The following is an 18,221-nucleotide window of genomic DNA, read 5'->3' as shown; positions in this document are numbered from 1 at the left end:
TATTCCCTTTGGGAGACACAATACAATATAACTCTTGCTGGGATAACCCATATATTAAATGGATATGCACTGTTCTGTTCATACATCATTGGAGGTTTACTTTTATATAAAAAAAACTACTTCATTCACCTTATTTATTTCACATTTTTTAATTGCAACACTATGTTTGTCAGCATAGGAATTGAATTTAAACTATTTTCTTTACACCAGAGAAAAATATCAAACCTTTGTTGATTATAAAAAGCTAACCAGGATGTTCAAAACTAACATCCTTACTATTCCTTCCCTAACTGCAATGTTCAAACAGGAAGTTGATGGATTAATTGAGTTTTATCAGTACTTGATCATTTTTTTAAGTAACTAGAGTTCATTTTTATCATGTGAAAAGAATCTGTTGAAAAGAGCCCTGCAAGAAATATAAAAGTACAAGATAGTTGTTTGAGTATGAGGTTTGTTTAAATATTGAAATAAAAGGCACTAGATGTGTAAAGTTGGAGGGAGGGTTTAATGTGTTCTTCTGGAACTAGTTTTCTTTTTGAGCTCAGTAACCAGCTATTTTCTTTAGTGGCTCTGAGGATTTTACCACAAAGTTTCATCTTTCATCATGGCTCCACAAATTAGACTTTTTTTCTAATCAGCTTTTGTTTTTCCAAAATCTGTTTGTTTAATCTCAATTTGCCCATAAAAGAGGCAAAAAAATCATTGTGACATAACTGTAAATAAAGGGGTATAGTTTAATAGTTTTGATATTTGTCATATAATTTCAGCCACACATAATAACAATATAGTTACATGCTTTTATAATTCTAGTTATATTCTCTGCTTTGACTCAAACATTGTTGCATTGATCTATTTTGTTTCCAACTCCTACATCAACACCATTTTATCTGAGGAACTTTTTGAGTTTCATGAACATTCTTGTAACCATCTTTCCTATATTTGGCACAAATATGTAATTGTCATGAATCACTATTTATGAAATGCCGTTCATTATATTTAATTAGCTTTGCAATGACTAGTAAAAATCATTGAACTTTTTGACAATGAAAACATTGTTAACATAAATGTTTGGAAGCAGTGTGTCATAAAAAAACATACAACCTTCATAGTATAGTTGAGCATCATCAGCATAACAATGGATAATAATTATTTGGTTGTCTTTTTTTAATGATATCACCTAATGGAATGCATGCAAATAGTAAATACGATTGGGCCAAACACAGAACCCTGTGGTACACCATGGCTGACTGATATGTGACAAAGACTCATCATTTACATGAACAAAATGAAATCCAAATTTTACAGTTCTTGTAATATTAATGATATGATCGGGTCTTTGCAATAAGTACAAACACAATTCCACTGTCAGCAACCATGAGAAGAGCCGTGGTTACCATCAGTGGAATTGTTCTAAATCCAGACAAAAGCTTCTCAAAGATATACTTTCTGAACAAATATTCTCAATCAAAGCCAAAAGGAATTTTAGGTCACTTACCACTCCAAATATCAGATTAGAACCTCCAATATTAAATGATTATAAATACTTTTGAAAACACGATTTTCTAAATTCTCAACGTGTGAATTTGCTTAAAATAAATGCAGCTTTATTTTAGAAAAAAAATAACTAAATGAAGAAGACCTTATGAATAAATCAGACGGTTTTTTTTTTCTAATTGGCAGAAGAGTTGAATGTGAATACAAGCCTCAGTCAATCTGCATCACATATAACCAGAATGTCTGGTCTGCAGAAACCTTTTGATCTGAAGCTGCAGCAGTAAGAAGTCGTTTGTTTTCATGTCTTCCATGCTTTGATAATGCAAAGACATGCCTTAGTGCTTAAATTTAATCGAGGATGAGTGTGCTCATTTGTTGTTCTGAATTAACACAAACCTCCTAACTTAAAAGTGTTGATTAAAAAAAAACTATAAATTAATTTGATTTTCTTTTTTTTGTTGTCGTTTTTACAGATATCCATCTGCTTGTTTGAATTACTGTGAGGATAATTTTAGCATTTTTCTTGTAAGAAATAGTTGTTTTAAAAAATGTGACCACCCATAGTGCTATAAGCAAATGGTTATCTAAATAAGATCTGCAACCATAATACTGTAAGACCATGAGTATTGGTTACAGTCCTGGTTTCAATTCCCATTTACTCGTAGTACTATGGTTCTATAATAAAAAAGGAAAACTTTAGTACTGGTAAAATTAGTATAATCCAGGTATTCTGTAATAGTATTTTGATAAGATACAATCTCCTGTTGACTTTAGGCCATGTGACACGATGTTGTTCTGGCAGGTTTTCATGGTTGTTCAAGCTAAAAGATAAAAAAATACTGCAGTTTATCATTTAGCAGATGTTTTCTTGTCAGAAATTGAACAATGTCCCAGTGTCTGTGTGCGTCCCTGTGCGCCTTCAGTGCACTATGTCACGTTTTTCCTATAGTGTTTTTGCTGCATGTAACTATTAATCTCTCATCTGCATCTGTCCTGAGGATTTTGCACGGTTCTTCTTTGGGAATGGGGGTTGCAGCCCCTCATTTGTTCACAGGGAGAGGCCCTAATAGGGGTCTAAATGAGGGGTGAGTCTCTGAGGCTGAAGCTGCACGTACTTCACTTTGCTTCAACCTACGATCAGGAAAAGTGGGAAGAAAAAAGCTTCTAATCAGAAAGAAAATGTTGGTACTTGAGTTTAAATTTTGTCCAAGAAGTGAATAGTGTTACTAATCATAGTTTGAAATTGTTTGATTATTTCCCAGCTTTACCATAAACTTTAGAGTGGAAGTCTGCTCAGTGAGCTGCTTTCCTGCCTATTTAGTTTTTCCAGAAGGAAACGACAGTTCACATCACACACACAAACGCTCATGGAGTCCACCGTGCTTCCTTCCACGTTCTGTCAACTGTGATCATTTCCCCCCGCAGTGCGACCTCACTGCGGGGCACTTCCTCCTCCTGAGGTCATGTGATCTAAGTCAGTCAGTCTCCCAGCACATGTTCCTCCGTACTTTGATCTGAGCATAACAAAGAATAGAGATAGACCAGGATGTTTACAAGAGAGGACTTTGTGAAAAAAGCAGGGAGTGCGCATCCACATTGTCTGGTGGATTGCTGCTGAGCAAATGCGTCATTTTGGGGGGTCCAGTGATGTCACACTGTTCAAATCTGTGGGATTTTCAAAGCAGCAAGGAATAGAAATAGTAGAATTTGGATCAAATCTATTATATTTTCAGTAAAACATTCAGTATTATAGCTAAATGGTGGAAGAAAAGGATAAAAAACTAACTTATATTAAGGAAAAAAAACACACTAAACCTGACAAAATCTTTATTTTATTTGTGAGGATGATCTTATTTCTGCATTCAAAGTGATGATAAGACTTTCAAAACAACAGCACATGTTTTACTGTCAACTGTAAAGCATGTGCTGTTGTGTGATACAATATGGGGTCAAATAAATGCAAGAAAAGAACAAATACAAGCTTTATGTCCTTCAATGAAATGCAATTCAGATATTTTACTTATTAAATACAAATGGATTTTTTTAATGTTATTTATTCAGAAAGGGTCCTATTTAAATATACCATATTATGATGGCAAACAACACAACCTCCAGACAATGAAGTTGCATAACATCACACACAAAAAACACATTTTCAGTTATAACAATCCAGTCATTTTGTTTGTAAATTATCTAATTTCTGAGCGATCCAACTAAATACCCCAAAAAAGAAAATTAGTAAAGCAAGAAAACAAAAAATGAAAAAAAAAGTTTCACAATATAGAACAAGTAGTGAAACATCAATAACTCAAACTTAGTTTTATAGTTAATGAGTGAAAAGAGGGATTTATACTCGCAGCAAACAAGATTTTTGTAAATGTAAAAGATACAAAAATGTCAATGTCTGTCAAAATAGGTTTAGACAAAAAAAAAGATAAGACTTTGTAGTTTTCAGATTATCTGTAACCTGAAGTTTTACTACATTTACTACAACTTTAGACCTGAGAGCAGAACATCTATTAGATTCAAAATGAAGGAAAGAAACGCATGTATGAGCCTAAAGGTCCCAAGAGCCCATAAGTCCTAAAGAAGATTTTTTAGATACTTTCTTTTTATCTCTATCCTGTATTAAAATTGAAGGTTTCAAACAAAGATTTAATGTAAAGATGTTATTTTAAATCAGTGACTGGATATTTGGCTTAAAGTTCAAATCTCTTTGAAAGTTGTTATCCTGTCATTCTTCTGTAAAACTCTCTAGTCATTAATTTGTTGAGAGCGACATTTCCAATGATTTAGCTTTTATTTGGTTTTCATTATTGGACAGCTTTGGTTATAAAAAGGGGGAAAAAAACTCGTTGAAACCAATTTGTCTTAAAGTCAAAGATGCAGATTTTTAATTTAATGTGCTCAATTGTTAGTTTTAAAAAAAATATTACATTTTTGCATCAGTTTCTGTCTGCAGTGCTTCTTTCTTCCTGTAGCTGATTTTTGGCTGCTAAATGCATGGAGTGTTTTGATAATTCACCTTAAAAGAGAAAGAAATAATATGGAATCTGCACAAAAACATGCTTTGATTTTTATTATAAAGGGATATATATTATTTTAAGACAGAACATTTGGGATATTTTTTTATTTATTTTGAAACTGTGGCTTTTATTCTCATTTTAGTGCCGTGTTCCAATGGGTTGATGTCCCTCCGGGAACACCAGTCTCAGGTTTTCCCATTCCTGCTTTAGTCAAATTGGGTTCAATAAGGTTTTTGTTAATAGTTTAAAAAAGGGACTAAACTCCGCCACTCAGAGACCAGTTTAATCTACGATCGTTCAGAAAGAGCTCAAACAACACTAAAGAGAGTCAAAGGCCTTGACCTGCCCCTTAAATGACCCAAATCTTTATCAAATAGAGATTCTTAGGGATGTGCAGGAACAAGCCTGATCCATAAAAACTCAATAAATCTAAAGTTTCCACCTCTAAAGTCCTGATTCAGAATCCACATGACAGCCGAGCACTTTTTTTTTTTTTTAGGGGCCATGACAGGAACTGACAGCATGCGTTAATTACTAGCACACATAGACAGAGAAGAATTTGCCACATCTTTAAACCAGCAGTGGCTTTTGATGGTGAAAAGTAGCACCATCTAAATCTTCTTCCTGCTGGTAGCTGAAAGTTACTGTTCCACATATTATCCTGGAGGTGTCAGGAATAAAAAATACATCAATCCAGATGCCGTTTGTGACCATTTTTTTCTTTGCAAAAAATTGTTTTCTTATTATTTAAAACTAGATTTGTAAATGATACGAGTGAGAAAACTTGCTTGACCGTCAGACTAGAGCTTGGAGACAGAGAGCTGCTTTCATGTTTGGACTAAACACGGACTTCCTCCCTTTTCAGCGGTGGAGGGTTGAGTCAACAGAGCAGATAGGACACATAAATTGTGTCCTTATCACCGGGGTGATGGGACCGCTGGGTTATCACTGAAATCAGTTTCAGTGAGTCGGCTCGGTGGCTGCCTCGCTGTTTTGCTACGATAAGAGAGAAAAAATGGGCAAAACATCAGAGATGGATTTGGGTTATTATCAGCTTCATTAGTTCAAGTGACAAATGCAGAGAGGAAATCCCAGTTATGGCTAGAGCTGTTTGTGGAGACCGAATGTGTATGGAGATGTAACGTCATTGTTAAGTCTTCCTGTCATTATGATGCAGAACAAAGGAGGGATTCCCATTTGAACCTTCATAAAGATTTGACGCAGATTTGTCAGATTTTTCATGAAGTCTTTAATTTGCACTGACCTTCTGAGAGTTTGCCTCTATAGGTAGAAGAGAAGCGCACACTTTCCTTATCTAGTATATATTTTTTTTCTTTGTTGCTCATTAACACGCACATGCACAGACATACATGCATACGTGAACCCTCAGGCTGAGGCCTATACGGGGTCAATCCTCTCCCAGCGTAATTACTCTGGACTGATCCCAGACCATTACTCAGTGTGACCTCTCGGCTAATTACCCCGAAAAAAATAGTCGGAGGCGAAGAGATTCTTGTCCACAAGCTTATGAGGAGAAACATCACACTTCAGTGTCAAATGTGACCTTTATAGTCGGCTCTGATTATAGGTTAAGAAGTAATTTTACTCTGAGAACACAGGTTTTAACTCATTGCAACATTAAAACTGCTCAGTTTTTTTGGCCCGTATGTATGGAGTGGTTTTTGTGCCATTATTCCAAACGCAACACTAAGTAGCTGCGTTCCATTACACACACACATACACATTTATGGAAATTCTAGAAATGTCAGGAAAAACACAATACGGATAAGTCGTTCAAAACACGCTGGCGGGTGTGAGCAAGTATTGTTTCAAGTTAAAGAACAACATTTAGATGACATCACAGCAGTTTGACCATTGACCGTTTCTATATATGTCAATGATGCAGACAGAGAGACACATGGGAGAAATCTGTTCAGCGGTTTTAAAAAATAAACGTTCTAACAAGTAAACAGTTGGACCCTTTTCTCTGTTTGATAAGACAAGTAACATTCAAATTTCTGCCAAAGCACTAGAGCTAATCATCATCCATCAAAGGAGATGTCGGCGTCTTACTCATGGCGGGAAGCATTGTGGGAGTGGCTATGGCTGAAGGGATTTTGGGAAATTGTGGTTGGTGATTGTACATAGTAGTTTTGGATCCAACAATTCTGAATGAGGGGCTCAACTTTTGATGAGCTGTGTGATGTCTGCTTATGGTGTCTGCTGTGCAGGGTCCACGACAATCAGTTCCTATCAAGATGTGCATTTAATTTGAAAAAAAAAAAAAACGAATGTTTCCATTGCAGTTTTGTAAAATATAGCTATTTTGATGCACCTCAAAAACCATTTCCTCCAAGCGCAAAAAGTTTTTTTAATAAATACAAGTTTTGGGGTTTTTTTAAACTGTGTGGTGTTTCCGTTAAGCAAATCCAATTTGCGCGTTTTCATACATACCTCATGAAAAACACAGATACTGTTTTGAGTGTCAAACCTTAAAAACTTTGTGGGCTCAAATAATTATTTTGCACTTGAAACTAAAAAAAATACGCACAATTAAAACAAAGTTTGCTCTTGAAACTAAAAAATCAACACATTCTCATCCCCAAGTTGTCACACATTGACTTTTGGTTAAGGATCCCTCTGTAAACTTTTGGGACGTTTTGGGTGTCCCCTGGCTGGCTGTTTGTAAAGTTAAGGGTCCGCAACCCTTGGGACGTGGTACCGGATGCAGTACCGGATGTGGACTGGTCCACCGGTACCCAAACCTGGCACCAGACTCAGTACCGGATGTGGTACTAGATGCAGTACCAGAGCTGAACCGATTCAAATGGCAAACCCGGGCCAAACGTGGTACAGGACACGAACCGGTACCAGGTTAGAGTTATGGTACTGCTACTGGGTAAGGATACTAGTGCCCTCCACGTCCAGGTACTTGTGGTATCGTGGCCCGGAGGTTGGGGACCCGTGATTTAATGACGTCCAATTCCACTTATTTTTAAGATTCAAGAGCAGACTTTGTTTTGATTGCACACATTTTTTTTTTTTTGTTTCAAGTGCTTTTTTCGGTTTCAAGTGCAAAATAAATTTTGAGCTCACAAAATTTGTAAGGTTTGACCTCTCGACTAAATACCCCAACAGAAATAGTCACATATGTGATTCCAATCACGTCTGGGATTAGAATCTCTCTTGAGTAAAACATTCCACATATTTTTAAGTTTCAAGAGTAAAATTGTGTTGTTTGCATGTATTTTTGAGCAAACATTTTTTTTTACATTCAAAACATTGAGCAGTGCACTTGGAATAATGGCACAAAGATCACTCCATACTCGCACTGCCTTGATTTGGACCTCTGAGGCTGTCCTGTGGCGTCTGGCACCCGGGTGCTGCCTTGTGGGATACATGTTGGCACATCTTGTCGACGTCACATTGAATTAGGATCTGGAGAGCAGGTCAGTGCCTCAGCTGTACTGTCCTGCTGTGAGGGGAGACTGCAGCCGTCACCATGTGGAAACATTTAGGTTTCCCAGCAGAACACTGCATTGTTAGGAGATGACCGACATGATTCACTTTACCTGTCAGCGCTCTCTGGAACAGGAACCAAACGTACAATAAAAGCTGGAAGTTGTTAGTATTCAATATACTGTGACCACTTTTTTTTCCTCACTCATGAGCTCAGTTTTTCATGAGGTCAAAGGAGATGAGAATGTTTGTTCACATTTGGGGGGAAATAACAACTCTGCCTCAAGAAGCTGCTGCTGCACTGGAGCACAAACTAAAGCAGTGAGCAGCCATGTTTCTTTCAAATCAGTGAGCTTGTTGTCTGTTACATCTATCGTCTCTGTTCTAAAATATCCTGCAGTCATAAACTGACTTCTCATCACTGCTTTCGCTGTTATTGCGCCTTTCTTACACGCCACCAGGAGGCAGTATATGACAGATCAAAGCTGCTTCCAAGGGATGTCTGCTTAGTAACTGAACTTTTGCCAGATATTGTTTACAAGATTTAAAATGATTGTCAAGGGAAAAAAAAATATGACGACTCCAGGGGGCAGAAAGTTTAAGAGAAATCTATCAGCGTAGAAATGTCATCTGTTCTCTGATGAAAGGTTTCAGCACTCCCTAAATCAAAGTGATAGGCAGTTATTTACATTTTCAGCTCTTTTAAAGCGCACAGACACGACTTCAGATGAAACGCTAAAGAACATCGTTCTGACTGGAGGAGTGGATCTAATAGGAAAAGGGGGGCAGCCCTTTTTTTTTCAGAAAAACACACAGAGTTCCCTCAGCTGCCAGATATGGGCTTTCGGAAGCTGGAGTTTACTTTGAGCATCTGGGGGAAGTCAATGGTTAAAGAAGTTTCCCACCACTGCAGAAAGACCTTTGTCCTTTTCCGTCAGTATCCGAAATCCCCAAACTGCTGGAGTCAAGCCCCTCCTCCCCATTCCTTCATTCATTCAGCTTCTTGAGCTTACAACCAAACACAACATTTGTCCCTGAATGTCTCTTGTAATGACTTGACATCAAAACAAAACACATTACAGGACGTGAACCAACAGCAAGATAAGCTAAGCTAATGTTTATTCATTTGATTCTTATCTTCTTATATATTATTATTTCAACACAAATCTGTTTTTCCCTGAAAAATCCTGCTAGACATCGAGTAAATTACATCCAAGAAGTCTTTCACTTAACTATTAGATTATATATGATGTTTTAAACATTTTTAAGTGTATTTTTTAGCATTATTTATCTTATTAATCTGCTATTTTTAACCTATGGTAAAACATATTATTTCCCCATATGGGATCAATAAAGTTGTATTTATTTTCTATTCCATTATTAAATGTTTTTGAAAACAAGTTTTAAAAATATATATTTATAAGGTTTTGGACTTTTCATTGAGAATCTGAAGTTTTAGGTCAGTTAAAGGTTTTACAAGGAAAGCTAAAGTATGTCTCCCAGCATTATCTACCAATTAAAGTTGTGACTGCTTGTTGATTGAGACTAAACACATTGAAAAACAGTGATTGTGGAGTGTGTGTGTGTGTTTTTATCTGGATGTGGAGAAAGACAGATGGCCTTCTGAGTCACATTCCTACCATCTGCTGAAACAGTGGTTGTTAGAGAGCAGGGTTCATTTCTGAGGCTTTTACTTTCTTAAAGTAGAAAAGAAGGATTAATGAAGTTCTTGTGGCATTAATCTCATCATTTAGGAAGTTTACATTGGAGTGTTATATAATAAAAGTTGAAGAAGTGTTGAAGAAGTGCAACTCTCACAAATCTACCTACAGGATTTTTCTTTCACAGATCTATTCCAATATATAAAATACTTTGTATCATATAATTCCAGGCAAGCACAAACTGCAATTATTTATTTCTTCTTCATGATCAATTTTTAAACGGTTGACACTTCCATGTTTTGAAAAGGACGCCATCTATACATAACTATCAAATCAGAGTCCTTGATTGGTGAAAGTTCAACTGGTTTACCTTTCAATGTGTGTCTATGACGACGCGTTTTTACGTAGAGCCTGAAAGTTGACTTAAAACTTGTATGAATGCAATGCAGAAGCCAGAAATACACATATTTGCGTATTAACACAGACTTTTCTTAAAGTAGCATGAGGTAAATTTCTAATAAACTGCAGAAAGTCTGTCAACAACAGTTTTTTTTGGCTAAAAACAGCATAATTATAATAAGGAACTCCTTAAAAATAGGTCCAAAAAATAATCAATCTAATTCATCAATAGGTTTAGTTGATTTATATATTCTATCAAAGGAATGTTTAAGCTCTATTCATTGTGTCTGATCAACAGCTAAGCTCAGAAGGAACTCAGGCTGAACTTTCACCTTCAGTCGGTGTGATGTGAAGGAGTTACGCATCTGACCACACATCGAGATCGCTCCAAGGAAATGCGACAGATGGATCAAGAATTCATGACTAAAGGGAAAAAGGCCAATTAAACCTAACAGGAGTTCAATAAAAGGATGGCTCATGCTTCTAAAAACAGAGTTTCTTAATTGAGACTTTCCTGGTCTCTGTAATTTAGTGACTATGGGGTATAATTAACATCAAAACTGGGTTAGATGTTTCGGGAAGACGTGAAGAAACTGCATAAATACTTTAGATCCTCTTCAGTTTCTTCTCGAGTTCATTCATCCGCACTCCCAAACGATGCAGTGAGAGGGCCAGGGATTCCCATGGAATCACTCTGTTTATTGTTCATAGGGGAAAGCTTTGGCTCCGAAACGTCCTGAGATAGCCGTCGGTGTGCGTGCAAACCGGACAGTTATTTCGATTTGCTCTCCCTCGACTGCAGACCTGTGAAACTTCCAAGAGCAGCTGGAATTCTAGTAAAAAAGCTGGAATTTTACTGGAAGCAGGAGACGGACAAAACAGCGAGATATGACTTCTATTTGCAGTAACCATGAGGTTGACACCTTCTGTGAGTATTTCCTGTGTTTAATTTACTTGCAATATTCGATTCATATTTTTTTTACCTAAATTAGCAAATCAAACTTGAGTTTTTATTAAATTGGATCATCAGATTACATCATAAAGGTGATGCTGTGAAATATGTCCTACTTTTTATTTCATTCTGCTCATTTTCTTACGATCTTTGTTGAATTGCCCAAACAAAAGAAGATATCTAAGTAAGTTTTCTGTACTTTTTAGATTTTTTTTTTGTCACTTTAGCTAAAATGTAGCAGCACCCTCCCTTAGGATGCACTAAAAACTTCCGATGTGGTCCCAATAATATTCTTGTCCTCTCAGATAACTCACTCAGTAAAAGACATTTTTAAAGAAGTTGTTGGAGAAGCTCAGAATCTCTATGAATTGATTCATTCAGCACAAATTGAGCGATTTCTGCCAAACAGGAAGAAGCTGAGGCCTGGGGGGCACTGTGGGGTGTCCTCACTCATCGCACATGCTGTCTCCATTTGTACCTCGGGAGAGCAGAGCCAGCGCAGCAGAAAAACACAACAGGAAGTCTCTAACAGACCATGCTATCTACCCTGTAGATATCCAAGTCAAGCCAGATGTTCTTCCTCTTTCCTTTTCTCTCTCATCCACCCCCATGCTCGTCTCCTCTTCCCTTTGCTTTATCTCCTTCTTCCTGTGCCCTCTTTCCCTGACATCCTTCCTTCTCCTGGCTTTCTTTGCCGCCCCCCCTTCTCCTCTGCAGTAAAGGTTGTGTCGTTGGGGCTGTTAAGTCGTGGAGGTGACTCGCCTAATCAGTTCCTTATGTGCTCAGCGCTGATTGTGTCGCCCTTAGCAATTAGTCCTGACCTTTGGGCCAATCACAGGTTCCCATCATCCAGTATTAAGCGTCATCTTAGACCTTTGGGATTTGATGAACTGATATTTTAAGCTTAATTAATCACCAGTGTTTATTTTAAAGAAAATAGCACCAGAACATTTACAAAAGAACTTCAAAAGTAAGCATGTGATGTGTGAGAATGCATAGGGCCGTCAATATTGTTTTGCCATTAACGAAAACGATTGCTCTTACTTGTAGTTTTGATGCCATCCTTGTATTAAACCGTCTTCTGTTTTTTTTTTTACTTTATTTCTCCATATTTAAAGACCCACTCCAATGAAAATAGTGTTTTTAACATGTTCTTGTAGCATTTTTCTGATGACGGAAGACATTTAAAAAAAATTAAGCCTAAAAATGCGTAGTATTTCTTTTTTTTAGTAGCTGTGAATCAGTATGAGAAGAGAAATGAGGTTGAAAATGTCATTATGCAGGGAAGTAGTTGCTACAATTGGTGAGCTGTAAGCCCCCTGCTTCAGTGCATTCAGATGCATCCCCTTACAGACAAATAGATCCATGAATTTTCTTTTTTCATTTTCCTCATCCAAGCTGACATCTGGCTCAAAATTGTACGTCTGGATAGCTCAGATATTGGTCAACATTTTTTTAGAACCGGTAATGTAGGTTGAGGATGTGAGGAGCTGTAAGATAGTGGGAGAGTGTATGAACAGAGGGATGATGGGAAGTCAGGAAGACAGTCCCGCTCACAACTCGGAGGCAAATTTCAATTAACCTGCTGCCGCTCTGCAGAAACTATGTCCTGGAAAATGGCAGGTTTTTCCTCTTTGCCTAAAAATTGCACGATAAAAATAAAAAAAACAATAGGAAAGCTTTTAAAATAGATCAAAATCTGATCGAAGTGAGACTAAATCATTTATTCAAATCCCTATGAAAACATGCAATGTTCAAAGAAATGTTCAAAAAGCCTTCGTTGCTGATATTGTTTACACACACACACACACACACACATGGCACATCTCCTATCTGGACTCAAAGCTGCTTTTCAGCCTTTCTCTGGTTTATCTGGCCAAACAGCTGACTTTTCGTTTGATCTTGGGTTCCCACCAGAGGAAATGGCCGTTTCAGCTGCTGGTCTGCTCTGTCGCGAGGTTAGCAGTGAAAACATTGTTCATCGCCCGGTGACAGCTTCATGGAAAATATTTTTCTTTGATTAAAAGACGTGTACTGCAGAGATGCTTTAGACTCGTTTATCCCTCTGAAGAAGTTTGTCCTCATGCAGGGCGGGGGGCAGAGAAAACATCAGGTCTCGTCTTGCTTGCTGAGAGATGTTTGGTATCCTGATGTCAAGAATAACAAATGAAGGGAGGAAGGCCGCTCTATCTGATGAAACAATAACACGTTACTGAAGATAAGTTCTCAGATGCAGGTCATAAGAAATGCAGGTCATAAGAAAGGTTATTGTAAATTGTTTTTGCATTTCAGGCTGGAGCTGTGGTGGGCTGTTAAACCTGCATTTACTCTGCTCTAAGCAAACCTCATGTTAGGATTTCATTGGTGCTTATTTGTTACCAAAGCTGCGCTACATTTTTTTAATGGTGAGTTTGACATCTCTGATTTCACAAAGTGAAAATGTAATCGATATGAACATTTTACAATGACTTTTTATGAAGCTAGTGTGTTTTGATGCTGAAAAAGCTGGTGGTTTATTAAAAAAAAATACAATTATTTAAAAAAAACAAATGTTCATACGCAATGCATTGTGGTCTATATTCGCCAATCTAGTTGTGAGCATAGATGCACTTTGGTTTTTCCCAGAGATGTCTGGGAAATGTGGATTCAGACAGCAGTACAAAATGATAAAAGCCCTATATAGTACGCTAAATAGTCTACTAAATATTGAATTATATAGTAGTAAGTAGTGGGATAATTCCTACATAGCAAATATTTTCAAAATTGTACGTTACTACCACTTGATGATGTCATCAATAGTCGCCGATTGGCTATGTTAGCGCGTAGCTGCCAGATCTCGGAAAATACGTACCAACTAAAATTGCTGCTGAGTTAATTACAAAACCTGTTAGCAATTTCAAAACGATGGGGAATGATCACACTTCTTGTTCGAGTTTTTAAAAATTTGATTACAAAATGTGTCGCTAAAAAATGTTTTCCAAAGCAGGCACCAATTACAGAGTTCCAGTAATCTTCAGTAATTTAAACCGGTTTCATTTGTTTTGCTGCCAGAATGTAATTTATGTAACGGCACTCAGTCAAACAGGTTAAGTTAAATTTTTGTGAAGTCTTTCTTTTAAGAAAATTAGTTAATGCGGTTTAAAAGAAAGATGGACAGATTTATAGAGTGTGTCCAAATAAATGAGAGTTGTTAACCTAAATATTAGAACGTCATTTGCTTGGATTTTACAACCACTGAAGCTTTAACAAAAATGTTAAACTAAAGGTGGACAGAGTATCAGAAACTACATTTTTTTATATATAGTTTTATTTGCTTTTAACTGTTTCAAGTTAAAGATTAAACAGTTGGAATTTGTTGTTTTGAGAGCAGCATTCCTTAAACATACTGAATGCTGCTTGACTACTGTTGGTGTTTGTTGTTTCTAGTGAGTGAGGACTCCAGCCTTTTGGGCTTTCCAGGTTTTCTGCTAAACTAAAGCGACAGCTCAGCATTTTGAGCATCACATTGATAGGATAATATTCAATTTCAACTTCATAAAAGGTGTGGAAAAAATCCTAGAACCTGTAGGTGTTTAGATGGGAAACATCAATGAACTCTTATGGCCAAATTGAATTCAAATAGCCCTTTTTTTGCTTGTTTTAGACGTTATTCCCTGAGGGCTTTTTGTAGAGTTTCTGCTTGACTGATAATACGGTTGCTGTTTCCAACTGGGTCACGTGAAGGAAGTAAAATTTACCAAATAACATTGATTTAATCTTTTTTTTTTTGCACAATGCTTTGCTTTAAAACTGTGCAGCATTAGTCATGGGTCAGCCACAGCTTGAGGACAGTGGCACATATGTTAGTGTGTCTGAGGGTAGGAAGGAGATGACTAACTCTTCTCTGTGTGCACATATAATTTAACACCCTCCTCCATGAGCTAAAGCAGTGGGGGGTGTGGGGGCAGATGGGACACTCAGCGGGTAGGGAGGTAGGAGAATCATGTTTAGGAGAAACACAAAAGCTGATTAAAACATTTTTATTTTGACACTTTAGAAAGTCTTTCCTTCCACAAAATCTTCACCGGCTTTCTCTGAATGAGGGGTGTGACTGCTGAATGCCTTCCAAGCCACTTGGGAGGGTGGTCACATGACCTCCTTGGTGGGCGGGGTTAGAGGAGCAGCAGCCCAGCCTTACCAGCTGGAGCTGTGATTGAGAGAGGAAGAGAGTGGGAGAAGAAGTAGAAATAGTGGGAGAGGAAAGGGTTGGGTGAGTTCTTCTATCTTAACGCTTTCTGTGTGTTTTCTGTCTCCGAGTAAAAGTTCTTTGAGGGAAAAGAAGGAGAGGTGGAGGGAGAAACATTCAGCAGAGGAGAATTTGAGGCTGTTAAGTTTGCCAGGTGTGGACAGAGTGTTTGATTCTGAAGCATAGAGGTGGAGATTTGACTTGTTTTTGTGTGGAAAACCCTCCGTTTGAGTTCTATCTCCTCGCTTCTTTTCTCATTGTTCAGCCATTGTGGAGAGTTTGGGGGGTCAGGCACTCCCGTTCTCCCCCCTCTTTCTTAACTTTCCTCCTCCCCTCTCCTCATCTTTCTCCCCTTCCCTCCCATTGTCTCCTAAATGCATGCCTCGATGGTCATTTTTGAAAAATAGCTCCGACCAATCACGGCTAATCCTTTTTAAGGAACACGTGGATCCCAGAAGTGTTGGTATCCTCGGCTCTCATCACATCTCGATCTGCCTCTGTTTGAAGTAGTGTAATGGATTATCCTCACTGTCCAACACTATAGCTAAAAAATCCTGTCAACCAAACACAAAAGAGGGAATTTATTTTGTTGTTCATTTTGCAAATGGGTAGAGTTTTTAAGAATGTTTTTTTTAATAAACTGTTCAGCTTCGTCTAAATTGTTGCTATGTGAGCATGACAGCAAAGCATGTTTTGTTTGATGCATTAGTAGTTGAACTAACTGGACATCTAAACGGCTGTTTCTGGAAGCTAATATTGGCTCAACCAAAAGACTGATTAACATCCACAAGAGGTTAAAGTCACTCAGCTGCTCGAGTCCTGATAAACTAGATTCAATCACCAGAGGAGGAAAAATAACTTTTAGGTAAACATTCTCTAGTCAGCTGCTTCATGACCAACTCTGACGGAAGTCGTTTTTTAACATCTTCTTGTGGCATTTTTCCCCATGATATATAAAAAAATTTGGCTTAAAATTACATTTTTGAGTATTTATGTATTCAAGCTCCTTGCTCTGCTCTATTCTGATGCATCCACTTGCAGACCAATAGATCAAATTCTTTGTTTCTTCATCTGATCTGATATTTGGCTCAAAACTAGAAAGTGATTTTTGTTTTACTGGTAATGCTCGGTTGGGGTTGTGAGGAGCTGTAAGCTAGCGGTAGAGCGTATAAACACAGGGATGATGGGAAATGGGGGGCAGACTTACTCAATCGTCACAACTGAGATGGAAATCTCTAATGAACTCCTGCTGATCTGTAGAAACTCTACGATGCAGATGTGTTGATATTGGCTAAAATCAGCATAATCATAACTAAAAGGGAACGCATTTAAAATAAATCAAAAGACAATCAGAGCTGATTTTTTAGAAAGAAACGCTTTTTCTTGCCTGAATCAAAGTTTGATCATTTTCTCACGTCTAACCAGTTGTCATAGAGATTTGAGGCACTTCCTGTTGGACATTTAAAAGACTTTTAGTGCTTTTGGAGCAAAGCATTTGCCTGCAGGCAGACGAGCTGAGGTTGAGGAGAGGTGTGAACACGTTCAACAATAAACAACGTGACTGAGCAAACCCTTCTCTGCATGTTAGTGATTCCTGTGAATCCTCAACAAAAAAAAAGGAAATGTCTCTAAACGTACTTCGGTGTGAGAGGTACAAGCTTTAAAATGCTGATTTTATTTGGTCAAATGCGACGCGTATCTGCTGGCTTCGACCCGTTAGCTGCTCCACATGTGTGTCATGGCTGGGAGGAAATGAGACATGTCATGTCCTTTTAGAGGTGACAGCTTGACGGGGAGACGGTTTGTGACGGTCTGCTCCACATCTCTGTGGCAGAATAATAAAGTAAATATGGGTCATGGATCCGTTTGGGGTTTAGGGAATGCCGCTGCAGAAAAACTCGTCTTTTGAGAAGACAACATGAACTCTTAACCTTGAATATATAACTTAAAAAAAAGGGAAACTGGCAAAAAACAGATGTGTAAATGGGACATTTTGAACAGATTTTCCTTTGTTTCTGCCTACAACTTTAGTAACACACTTGCTGGAGGACAAGTTCACCAGAACAGAGACTCTTTATGGAAGAGAAGACTTTTGTAGGAGATTAGGCTTACTTGGCTGCATGTTTCATGATGTGAATATAGTGAGTTTTCAAGGAGAGAATTCTTCTCGTATAATTATTATTTATTGTATATATTGAACCGAAGTGCTTGTTTGATGTCAGCTTCCTCGTTTCTCTTTCCCTTGTTTAAGGACTTCACAGTTTTCCAGTTTGTCTCAGTAGTAACTCTCATTTTGAGCCCCTTACCTCGGTGACCTCTCCTCTCTTTGTAGCCTCTCATTCTTTCAGGCTGTGGGTGGTGCTTTGAGGCGGGTCATTATCTATTCTCCCCGACGTTTCTGAGCGAAAGGTTGCTTTTGAGCGCTGAGGGGCACCATCTGCTTTGCTCCCCATTAAGCCAGGAGTTGCATTCTCCAGAGGCCAACTCGAATGACACGACTGAGAGACGAGTCTGCCAGGAGCATTTTTCAAACCCCCGGTTTTTTTTTTCTGTGCGAGTCTTACAAGGCAATGTGTGAAATGTACTGTGGATGTCAAAAATGTGCCATAATCTGTGGGAGCAGTTGTGAGATTTATTGTTGGGGTTAATGTTTGGCATTTGGATCAAATTTGGGATTTTTTTTTTTTTTTTGCTGCTCTTAGAGTCACAAACAGATCTTTAAGTGCTAACATGAACTTTAATGTATGTCCAAGAGTGGAACACTCATGTCATTGTTCATTTAGACCATCCTCCCAAAAACAACTTTTTTTTTCTTTTTGGACAAATTTAGAGTAAGGACTTGCATGACTAAAGTTTTGTAAAACTTGTATATAAATATTTCATATGGGAAAAATACAAATACCCAACAATTTAGTAACTGTTATTAATATTAAAACACCATTTATTTAAGCTGAGGTGCTATTACTAATGTAAAGCATTTTTAATATTAACCCCAATTTTTTTCT

General features: G+C 37.7%; 1 protein-coding gene across 8 annotated transcripts in view; it reads left to right on the top strand.

The window, feature by feature from the left end:
- Positions 1-18,221, top strand: part of sept9b (septin 9b) — an 88,473-nt gene that overhangs the window by 40,968 nt on the left and 29,284 nt on the right. The window contains exon 1 of one of the 8 annotated variants that reach the window (XM_024289997.2): positions 10,812-10,967. The exons of 4 other annotated variants lie outside the window; for them this stretch is intronic. In XM_024289997.2, coding sequence (XP_024145765.1) covers positions 10,928-10,967 — 40 coding nt within the window. In that variant the 5' untranslated portion in view covers positions 10,812-10,927. 3 more of the 8 variants (XM_024289998.2, XM_024290002.2, XM_024289999.2) reach the window with 3 other exon arrangements.

The sequence above is a fragment of the Oryzias melastigma genome, linkage group LG1 (genome assembly GCF_002922805.2).
Source record: "Oryzias melastigma strain HK-1 linkage group LG1, ASM292280v2, whole genome shotgun sequence".
NCBI lineage: Eukaryota > Metazoa > Chordata > Actinopteri > Beloniformes > Adrianichthyidae > Oryzias > Oryzias melastigma.
Note: the sequence above shows the minus strand (reverse complement) of the source record. Positions and strands in the feature narration are given on the sequence as shown.